At 36.2% G+C, this 12,165-nt stretch overlaps 1 protein-coding gene across 1 annotated transcript; it reads left to right on the top strand.

Annotated features, from left to right (window-relative positions):
• The first annotated feature begins 232 nt into the window (after positions 1-232).
• On the top strand, positions 233-11,770 carry LOC140940077 (uncharacterized). The gene is made up of 11 exons (XM_073388960.1): positions 233-475; positions 2,042-2,090; positions 2,992-3,069; positions 3,649-3,771; positions 4,320-4,417; positions 5,448-5,519; positions 6,422-6,476; positions 6,923-6,979; positions 8,677-8,733; positions 10,286-10,411; positions 10,749-11,770. Exons 1-11 carry the CDS (start codon positions 263-265, stop codon positions 11,264-11,266), a joined length of 1,446 nt encoding a protein of 481 aa, XP_073245061.1. The 5' UTR covers positions 233-262; the 3' UTR covers positions 11,267-11,770.
• The last annotated feature ends 395 nt before the right edge of the window (positions 11,771-12,165 follow it).

Here is a 12,165-nt window from a genome sequence, read left to right as displayed (position 1 = left end):
GTATGCACTGAAAACACTAAATTGACGAAATGGATACGACATGGTAAAATGATCCGAGAACCTAAAAAAGGCCTTCTGTTGAAAGCCTCTCAGTGGGTTGTCGTGTTATGCAAAATAAATAATTACTCAGAGATGACTCGCACCATTGAGCGGAAAATTAAACACAGACACATTCGTTAATTTTAAATGCAAAGTGGGCAACTGAATTTATCATGCTCGTTATTAGAGGAGTCATTCGCCTCAGAGAAACACACGCTACAAAATGCTTCGTTTGGTAGCAATGATTGAAACCAGCACTATTACAACACGAGAGCGATCTACGTTTGGCAAACGCAAGATCGTTTTGATCGTACTCTTAGCTTGGTTAATTGTGGTTTCAATCCAACCTTCTGAAACTTTTCCGCAAAAGACAGACTCTTTACGCTTACGTCGCCTGAGTCGAGAAGAAAGCTCCAAAACAAGAATGAGAACACATGTAAGTAGCTGTTTTATTGTGCGCACAACAACACCGAAAGAGCGCGATCAATTTGCTGATCAACAAGCAACATTCTGTTCCTAGGACTTAGGGTAAATCCACCGAACTTTATCGGCGTTTCAACCGACGAAAATCACGAGCCCAGCCATAAAACAAAGTTTCGGGAATGAGTTTGATTACGAAAGCTCAGCTTTGACTAAAAAGAAAGCGCGGGTTCTAACGATATCATGATGGCTTAATGAGCTGGATTGCATATTTTGATTAGCAGGCCTAGTCAGTTCAAACTTCGTCGGTCTTTCTTGTAACAGTACATACGTGATTCTAAATGGTAGATCAGTAAACTGCGAGAAATATGATTAGAGTCTGAAAACACGATTTAGTTTTAACTTTTGGTGGATCAGGCGTAAGGAACTACAATCAGCTGAATTATGAACGTCCTTAATAGTAAACATTATGGAGTCGTTTATGCTGCATATACTAATGGGCTATTGAGTAGGTTTTTATAGCTGTCAGTCAAAACCCATTTGCTTTATTACAGGCCTTGCTTTCTGTCACGTCTCGGCTTCAGCGGTAGTTTTGAACTCGAATATACGTTTACACTTTGGGGAAATAAAACAGTTTGAATAAAAATTAGGCTATCGAAGCCCCGAGCGAGGACAACCTGGTGGATGAATTAAGACCCCAGTTCGTGTCTGTTCGTGCTTTGTTTTTAATATTCCGATAATAAAAGAATTCCTTCGGTGTAATAATGCGTGAATGTCTTGCTTTTTCAAATGCCTTTTTGGAGATAACGATGGAGAACTTATATTGGAAACATTTTTACGTTAACCCGTGAGAACTCAAGTTTAATATCTGTGATGCAAAGTTTACTCGCACTTTAGTCCGTTGGGTAGGTTGTCTTGTTTACAACATTGGCCCACCACCTGCCGGCAATTAATTGGTTATAACCGAACGGCTCTGTTGCGACTCATTGCACTGTATCGAAATATGTTATAAGAATCCAATTTTTTGGTATCAAATTTTTCTATTGTAACTAAAATTTCATTACTTGGAGAAGGTGACAACAAGTCCCTAAAAGAATCCGTCCAGAAAGTAGTAACTTAACTCGCATGCTTGCTCTGTGGAAAGGAGATAAAAAAAGCTTGCAAAATTACCTGGTGACGTCGTTTTAATAAATGTTCTGCCCGTTTTCCAAGAACTAGAAGATGTTGTGATACCACCTTTGTTAGTTTATTCAATGAACGTCTCTAATGCCGGGTTTTAAAAAAATACACTTTACTGCATGTCTTGTTATTTGTCTTCCTTTCTTTTTCTTATGTTTTTGTCGCGCTTATTGACTCAGTTTGTAACAAATATAGCTGTCCACATCCGTAAAACAAGTTCCAGTTCTCATAAAAAGAAATCGAAACTTCATACTGCTCTCTAACTATTCAAACTGACATTCAATGATAATGACGCTCTTTCCTTTTGAGTAAGTGCTTAACGAGCAACTCACAGTGAGGTTCGTGACTCTTTCTTTTCTTTGTGACTTACATCAATTTTTTGTGATTTAATTCTGCTCTGCAGATTTCTCTTAAATTGCTCCTCTGTGCCGACTGTCTGAAAGGAAGCAAAGGTAATTTGACATAATCTGCAGTATGGTTCCCTTAATGATCATTATTCCTCAATACTTCTGAGGCTCAATATAGGGTAGCAGGCTGGAGCATATTCCTTTTTGTTCCTCAGGCTATTTATCAATTACATAATATTATGCATAATAAAAATAATACCAATAATAACAATAATAATAATAATAATAATAATAATAATAATAATAATAAAAACTAGATCGAAGGAGTGTATTTCAATCCAACTGGAATTTTGTAGAATCTGGACCTTTTTAATTCATAAGAGGGGGAGGATAAAAGGTCATGATTTTACAGTAATTATGGGCTCAGTCCGTCCGAAATATCGGGAAACCTCAAAGGTCGCTTTTGCCTTTACTGTTTTGTTAATTTAGTAATGTTTATATTCTCAACCGTGAACGCATGCGTTGTACGCGTACTCGACATAATTGCCTTATCGATAGCTTGAGAAAAACAGCCGACCTTTTGCAGCGCCACCAACGGTTCTACGTGGAATGACGTCTGAGGAAAGCGGGCACAAATTCCATACTGATAACCTGTCACTACCCTGATCTGGGAAGTGTGTCTGATTGACTGACTGATTGATTAATTGACTGATTGATTGACTGATTGAAGCTTCATCCAATCAGAAGTACCGTTGTTTGGGGCGCATAATGTCGGCTGGGTATATTTGACTACGCCATCTCGTTTTTGAAACGTATAGTAAGTAACTGAAAATATAATTGACCAGCTCTATATTTGAACTGCGGATTCAAAATCTATAAGAAGAAAGACTGCCGGGGTCTTTCTTCTCATAATCTATTCACTATGAAAGATGAAGTACTTTGAAATCACTTTTACTACAACCACCATATCTCTTATATTAATCAAAATTATCTTTTCTCTTAACAGATCATGATGATTTAATCAAACAAAGCGTCATTTATAAACAACGCAAAAGAAAATCCATCCAGGAACCACAATCTTCTGGTAGGTTCTTATCATTGCTTCAGGTACTTTAATTTTCGATTGGAAATGTGATCTTAAGTTCTAAGTATTGTTTCTTTGCTGCTCACTACACCTCAAATTGACCTGAAATAAATGCTCAATCCAATAGGCATTTGAATGCATCAGTCTTGAGGGTTATACAATTTCAAGGTGTTACTTTCTTCGTTCTCACTTTTTTCTGCTGGGAACCTTGCTCTCACCAGAATAATACGCGTACTTGTCCTCGGAAAATAATCACGTCTTCAGTTCAATGAATTAATAGAAAATGGATCGAACTTTATTCAACGAATGTCGTTGTTTTGACATTTAGTTACACGACCAGAAAGAAAAAAAAAAGCGGTTACACTTGTGGAAGATCAGGTGCGTTCCTACTTCTTAGAGAGCAAAGATCTTTTGTTGAGCAATTGAAAATTTCCGTGAAAATATTATGACTTACTCCGACGATCGATGACTATGAATGATGGAGGTAGAGGGATTTTGAACAGCATCATCAAAAAGTCTTAGAAGTAGGGTAAGAATTGATTTAATAATGCTGGAATTGTGGCTGAAAATGTGTTTCAGACTGCCCCCAAAAATCACCAACGGCACCACTTCCGGACTGGACACCAGAAGTAAACGTATCGTTTGGACAATACGTTGACTCTGAGCAATGGTACATTAACTGCTCATGGACATCTATGAAAGGTAAGAAAATCCCATAGAAGAGTTACTGTGATATAGATATGAATGATTGACAAATGAAATATAAACCTATAATGAGCTTAATACAAGTAGACACTAGCCTGCGAAGGAGGGCTGGGGAGAAAGGGATGCGAATAAAAAAGTTCATAATACCCTTGAATACGCGGCTTTTTTACTCCTCCCCCGCCCCAAACGACAATACCAGGACTAAAAACCATGCAAGCTGGATTTGGAGATGCTTGATCTGCTCATCCTCATGGAACTCAAAATGCCTTTGGCAGTGCCGGATCCAGACCTTGAGATACGAAGGGGGCCCCGGGTCATCCAGACCCTGAGATAAGCGGGGAACCCGGTCTCCAAAAATGTTTTTTCGACCCTTCGGACCTTAGTTTGGTCTAAAAATAAGGAGAGGGGCGGCGGCCCCCCGTGGGCCCCTCCCCTGGATCCACCAATGCTTGGGTAAGCACATGCCTTGACGAGTCTCATGACTCTTGACTCATAATCACTATCCAACATTAATCTCACCTTCCAAATTGCTTTATACCTTCCAGATCCTCATAGCCAACGAAATGGCATCTTGATCCGCCTTGAGATCAATGAGGAAGATGATGGTTTGATCAAGCCAGTTGTTTGCTTTATGTTGTCTAAGGTAAGGAATTAATTAAGGAACTCACTCATTTATTTGCGTTCAGGGTGTGCGTATCTATATTATAAAACATCAGGATATGAGTCGGTTAAAAGAAAACAGTTACATGTACGGGGAAAGTTAGAAAAAGAAAAAAAAAACAAAAGGAGTTGAACTACAATTTTTTTGAAAAAATAAAAAAATAAAACAAAAAAGATTACGCTGTCATTTAAACAAAGGCCAGGCCAAAAAAGTTCGGTACCAAGACTCGCCATGGCTGAAAAATTTAAACAGTGAAGTTTGATAATTCCTCAATTTCAAGTTTTCTTTTAAGATTCTTCAAGATGCATATTGAGCGATTCAGTTTAAATCGTCCAATCAGTTTGTGCAGTTTCCTGGTTTTCCTTTTTTACCGGCCATGCTGTACAATGTGATTTGACGATGTGTAGAGGCAGACAGGTCGAATACAACGGACTGTCTAGTAATTTCTGCTAACTAAATAATTGCTTTATGCTACAGTCATCATGTTTTCATTCTTACTAGCAGATTGTACCGGATTTGGCGAATTCGTTATAGGTCGTTCCAAATTTCTAGTGACTTTTGCAAAAAAACTCTTTTTAGTGGTTTTCTTGTAAATTAAGTACTTTTACTTTTGCATTCCACTTTTTTCTCAGGCAACTTCACTCTAGAACATGTTTCAAATAAGTTCACGATTTGTGTGCTCCTTTTGATTGATTGATTTCTTGGAAAAATGTGCATTTTCAGCAATGGGAGTACAATTACCAAGAGATAATTGAACTCGTTTTGGAATTTATTTTTTACTCTTTTTAGAGCAGGTGTATGGTAAAACGAAAAAAAAAAAGCATATTACAGGGGACACTTTTAACACGAACACGGAGTTAATACTTTTAACAGTAAGTTAAAATTATGTTAGATGGCCATCTCAATACATTGAAAGTATAATGATTATATGACGAAGTAGCAAGGGTAATAATCAGCCTAAAAAGAAGAATGCATTCTGATTTTAGCTAACACTGAAGCTCATTTGTTTCAGGCAGCCACATTTTTACGCATTAACATTTCCTCACGATATAACTATAGACGTGGGGATCCAGTTTATCTAAAGGCAAGTAGAATTATGTTTACACTAAGTGTATTCCTTCGATCAGAGAAATTCGCGCCCTCGAATGGGCGAAAAACCGCGAGTTATATCCCGCTATGACAATCATTATTTATATTCGCGTGAGGTTATTTTAGCAAAAACCAATCATCATGGTATACATATATATACATTAAAAAAAACCTTGCATACGTTTATTCAAAGCATTTAAAAACAAAGATAAATATATACAAAGAATGTTTTGAAAAGGGAATTTGAGAGGTTGGCCCTGTTTAAAAAACTCGCTAAAGAAAGTCTTAAAAAGTAATGTTAAAAATTTACATCCAAAAAGGTAGTTAAAAATGTAACCAAAACCAATTAAAACAACAAAAAAAAAAACGAAAAGAGAAGTTAAATATAAACCAATAAAACCAAAACCAATGAAAAGGAATGGTGAAATGGCGGTTATTTCGGTTTGGGACTTGGGAAGGAGAAGGAGGGGAAAAAGGAATTTGGGCTGAATATGGTAAAAATTAGCCGAGGCCATCTTTGAAGTGATCGCCGTTCCTAGCTATAAAACTTTTCGTGATTTCTGCTCCCATATTCACCAAACAAACAAAAAATAAATAAATAAAATAAAAATAAAGATAGTAGTTCTCTTGGGATAATAAGTCATTGTGTTGAAATTTAAAGAGGAATGTTTTCTTCCTAAATGGTCATAAATTGTTTACCCTAACTCAACGTGGAAATCGTATATATCGATACGGTAAAGTTTGAAAATATGTTGAAATCCATTAGATATAATCGATAGTGGATGTGAAACAATGGAAAAAAAAAAAGAGCACTTTTATGGCCATTAAATTTTGATTATCTTGACTCCAGTATTCACTGAGACGTAATAATTATTTCGCTTTCTTTCGCCTTTCTAGGTTATTGGTGTTCCTTTCGTAAATGAAACTCTATCACGTTATACGCCATATCTTCGTAAGTTAACTTGCAATTTGAAATTTTAAGTTTTACTTTAATTTTTCAAAATCTAGACTCACATAGGTTATGATCTACCCCGTTCTACACCACATTCCTGTAAGTTACATACGTGTAATTCAGAATTTTAAGTTTTGCTATAAATTAAGGTTTTTAGAAATTTTATTTATTTTTGATTTCCGAATACGTGGTTTCTTGACAGGCGGCAATTATCCTAACTTATAGTTTTTTCCATTCCATTCTCAGAGGTTTCAGCGCTGAGCATGAAAAGGCGACTATTATGTTGGCGCTATATAAGTATTATAATTATAATTATCATTATCATTATCACTATTATTATTATTATTATTATTATTATTATTATTATTATTATCATTATTATTATTATTATTATTATTATTATTATTATTATTATTATTACTACTATAATTGTTATTATTTCATAGCGACCACGGAATCGACCACAACATCTGCACCTCCTAGTACAACAACAAGTGTGAATAGTGAGTATCAACTATTACTAACGACTACTTTTTGTCAATATTTCTTTGCCGCCCTAAAAACATTTTTAACCTTTTAAACCCTAAGATCAAAATTTGAATTCTCATTTGTTGTCCTATTCATTTCCCACAGAAGTAGTGGGGAGAAGTGGATAAAATATCAAGCAAATTTTCTTGTGTGATCATGTCCGTAATTCTCATGAGCACTCTGTTTCACAAAGCATTGATATTACAAGGAGAAATTTGATGCTGATCACTCTTAGGGCTTAAAAGGTTAAGGAAGCCAAGACATATATTTGACGTATATTTCACATATATTTAGGCAACTATTCAATGTTGGCGCTATATAAGTATTAAAATTATCATTATCATTATCACTATTATTATTATTATTATTATTATTATTATTATTATTATTATTATTATTATTATTATTATTATTATTATTATTATTATTATTAAAAAGCGTCTCTACTCAAAGAGAGTCTTGGACATCGAGCATGCAATATTTACACCTCTGGTCTTCACCACAACTGGCGGAATGGGAAAGGAGTGCTTGATGTATCATAGCCGTTTAGCACAGCTGATTGCCATAAAAAAAGGGGAGCAGTATGCCAAAACCATCTCATGGATCAGAACCAGAACCTCATTCGCACTCTTGAGATCTGTGTTGGTTTGTCTTAGAGTCTCTAGGACAAGAAGAGTGCAATGTGACATTAAGAATGTTGATATTGACGTCGAAGTTGTTGAAGGAGCAATTCAATAGGACTATTGATGTGTTTCCTTACTTTTAAATGGCAAATATTCGTTTTCCTCTTTTTTAGTGATTTTTTTTAGTGATTATCTTAGTAAGAATGCAATTGACCTTGAAAATAGTTTCTTCTTTTTTATTCGAAATGAATTGTTTTAATTGAAATGAAATGTTCTTAATTTGAATAATTTTTGTTTAATGAAATGAATTTTTTTTTCTAATCAAAACTAAGTGTTTTTTTTTAACGAAAGGAATCAATAAAATATGTGTTAAAAGTAAACTTACACCTTTGGCCTTCACCACAACTGGTGGAATGGGAAAGGAGTGCTTGAAGTATCATAGCCGTTAGCACAGCTGATTGCCATCAAAAAAGGGGAGCAGTATGCCAAAACCATCTCATGGATCAGAACCAGAACCTCATTCGCACTCTTGAGATCTGCGTTGGTTTGTCTTCGAGGCTCTAGGACAAGAAGAGTGCCATGTGACATTAAGAATGTTGATATCGACGTCGAAGTTGTTGAAGAAGCCATTAAATCGGACTATTGATGTGTTTCCTTACTTCATATATATCTTTTTATATCATCATTATTATTACTATTTTTCGTTTTTAGCAGTTGAAAGAAACTTTTGAATTTTAGAGGTTGACAGTTTTTTTTTTATTGAAATGAAATGTTTTTAATTCGAATAAATTTTTCTTAGTTAAATTAACTTTTTTTTAAAGCTGAATTAAGTGCTTTTTAAATCGACAGGAATTGTAAATAGTGTTTTTGAATGAATAGTTTTTTCTTTTTTTTAAGCGAATTAATTGTAAATAGGATTTTAATAGTTAGCATTGTTATCAATTAATATTATTATTATTATTATTATTATTATTATTATTATTGTAATTATTATTATTATTATTACTACTACTACTTCTACTACTACTATAATTGTTATTATTTCATAGCGACCACGGAATCGACTACAACATCTGCACGTCCTGGTGCAACAACAAGTGGGAATGGTGAATATCAACTATTACTAACGACTACTATTTGTCAATATTTCTTTGCTGCCCTAAAAACATTTTTAAGGAAGCCATGACATACATTTGACCCTTGACGTGTAATCTTCCCTTAAGTTACCTCAGAAACCACCTCTAAGTAATTGTTAGATGCCCTTATAAATTGAATGGAGCAGATACCGAGGAGCAATAAACAACGCGCTCATGTGACTGCCAGTTTGAAACAAATCTCTAATATTATCAGAAAGGCTTATGCTCATGATCAGCTGCTTGGGATATTATAAACCGTAATATATAGATTTAGGCAGGGCTAAAGGCGAAGCTCTGGTTAACAATACTTATAAACAAAAAAAAAAAAATTAAATCGTGCAATGCTAAACGGAGACGACAATGAAATTGGCTTCAAGACTAATAGATCTAATTACCAAAAAAACAAATTGCACGTGGAGCACACTTTTTCTTCCAATTCCAATTAGCAAAAAGCAAATTTGCAAGTGCAGCACCCTTTTTTGTCTTTCCCTTGCCGTTGTTTTGTACGACTACAACGCTGTTTTGTACGACTAAAACGCCAAACTTCCTAGTTACACATTTTTATGGAGGAATTGTCGTATGTGTTTACCCAATATTTTGTTTCCTGTGTTCATGTTCGCTTCTATTTTTTCACGGCCGCTCATTTTCACCTTGCAGGCCGCTAACATTTCTCATTTTCTCACCGCCGCTTTGAATTTCCATATTTTTCTCCTTACGAAATTCGTCTCCTTTGTTTTCAATAACTCGCTCTAGCTCTTCCTCTGTTATCCACGTTAGTGTAAACATAAAATAATAACGCCGAAAAAGACACGACTTTGTTGTTGGTTTTTCTTTCTAAAAGTCCGGGCGGCCATGTGATTTCCTTCCAAATAAAACTTGAGTTGCATTTGGGTTGCCATACCTGTTGATTGAGTTATTTTACATTGGTATGCCTGTGGACGGTCAGACGGACGGTCGATCGGTGTACGGTCACATGATTACCAAATTTTCTCGGATGGGTAGATTACCACATTTCCTTAGCTATGGGGCTCCGCCCACCCGCGGCGCTAAAATTGCAGGTAAATACCGTTCTTAATAGCGCTTGCACAGAGCTAAGGTTAGGATTTCTCTATCCATATCATCTCAGGGTTATTTGAAGGAGAGTAGGTGATGTGCTTTTAAACAGCCATAACTCCCAAACGAAATCGCGAGTCTTAGGTGCACGGATTTTGTTTCATGAAGGATGTTATTTACGCGTTTAGTGCAACTAATGTCTTGAACTTCCAGTTACCAATACAAAATCTCCTCTCAGATGGACACTCAACGGACGAAACTGTATTTTATATAATTTTTTTAAATTTATTTTATATAAATTTTTAAGCAATTGGCTGCATCACTAATTAGAAAACTAAGTCTAAAAAAATGACTTTACATTAGTATCGAGCAAATTAATGAAATTCAAAACGACTTGCAGACAAATATTAATCGGATAAATTGAAAATTAATAATTTGCAGAAAATAGGTACTTTTTATTTCTCACAAGGTTCCAGTAACAAAGATGCCTATGCAGTTTCCATATCCGTTGGCATCCTGGTTGGCCTTGCTCTAGTTGCTGGTTTGTTGGTGTACTTCTTTCGACCAATAAAGCTGAACATTGAGTTACCTGCAGGTTTGTTTTTTTAGGTTTATGTCACGGAATGCAGTCTACTATCATTACAGTATAACCGAAAATTAAAAGATTTAGTGGTCGCTTATAGCAGGTGGAACCCTCGGGGACCCAGGGGCGGTCAGTAGGGTCGGGATAAACGGCAGTGAAGGCCATGGTCATTCAGAGACATTAGCATTCAAATGGGTCATGGAACTGCTTCGTTAAGGGTAGCATCCCAGGGGGCTCTCTCGCCCACTCTTAAAGACTTTCGCCCGACCCATGAGCAGGTGGTCGCTTACGAAAGGTAGTCGCAGTAGACGTTAGACTGCATTATTATTAATTTACCTTCTCTTCGTAGGTATCAAATACCACGCGTTTATAGCGTACAGTAACGAGGATAAGCCATGGGCCGAAAAGATCCTAAAACTACTGGAGGGAAAATACCATTTAAAGTGCTGTATACACTATAGAGACTTTCCAGTTGGGAGAAATTTTCAAGACAGTATGGCCGCCAGTGTTTACCAAAGCCACAAAGTCATAGTCCTATTTTCAAACAATTTTGTGCAAAGCGAATACTGTAAATATGAATTAGATGTAGCAATAGGTCGACAGGTACACAATCGCGATCTCAGTTTGGTTGTTATAAGAATTGATGGAGTCGACTTTACGCATCTTCCTTCAGAACTCAGGGAAAGAAGCTTGATAGACTACAATGATATTTTGCAAAGACCACTTTGGAAGAAGAATCTACTTGAGTTTTTCAAATCACCACTTCACGCCGAAAGTCACTCTGACAATGGGGAAAATGGGAGTGATACAACGGCAAGGGTTAACAGTACTACTGGAGACAATTCAGATTCGCCCTTAATAGTGTAGTTTAGGAAGAATCTTTGTTGAATGCAACACAACACAAACTTCAATTAGCTGATAGAGTAAGTTTCATACTTCCAGCAAAGAGGAGGAAAGCATATCCTGAAAATGTCAAATATGTAGACTCCTGAAGACCTTCCAATTTAATATTTTTACCTCAAATTCAAACTTGAGGAAAAAAGCAAGCTCTGAACTTTGCTAAAGTCAGTAATGCTTCCAGTAAGTGACGGGAGGATGCAAAGCGGATTTGGATTGCATCAGTGGAAACAGTTTTTAAAATCACATAATAATTTACTTAAAGAATAAAGCTTCAGATTGGTGGTTGTGGCAACGAAACAGCCTTTTCACAACCCTGCAAGCAGAACCTCCTTTCGTCTTCTTTTTGATCGAGGAGAAGAAAATTAGGAAGCTCTTTCCGAATCCCGTCGAGCCTAAACCTTTGGACAAGTCAATCTTGTTATCTCTGTAATCAAACTAGTTTTTCGAATACCAGCATCAGTTTATTGATAAGCCGATAGTCATAAGTGAGCCCGCTGAACCGACTGTATCCTGCTTGCAGCAAGCAGCGCCTACTCAACAAAGATCTCATTCATGCAGAGTCTTTACCGAGTACTCCTAAATCTAGCAAGCGAAAGAAATTAGGCTCTCCAGGCAAGGTGCGATTGTTCGAACTGATCCCATGAAAAAGTACTTTGATGCGGTAAATTTCCTTCCTTTAACTTCCTTAACTGAACATAAATACTTAATACCAATTTTCAGTTGGAGAATATCAAGCTTGTTAACCTCGATATCACGAACGATACCGCATTCCCTACTTAAGTTATAGCAAAATATACTTGGAAAAAACCTCGTTGTAGCGAACGCACTTTGCCACTACCCTTGGCCCTTCATTAAATCGAGGTCCC

The sequence above is a fragment of the Porites lutea genome, chromosome 6, assembly GCF_958299795.1.
Source record: "Porites lutea chromosome 6, jaPorLute2.1, whole genome shotgun sequence".
Lineage (NCBI taxonomy): Eukaryota > Metazoa > Cnidaria > Anthozoa > Scleractinia > Poritidae > Porites > Porites lutea.
The sequence above is the reverse complement of the archived record's forward strand: the minus strand, read 5'-3'. Positions and strand labels throughout refer to the sequence as shown.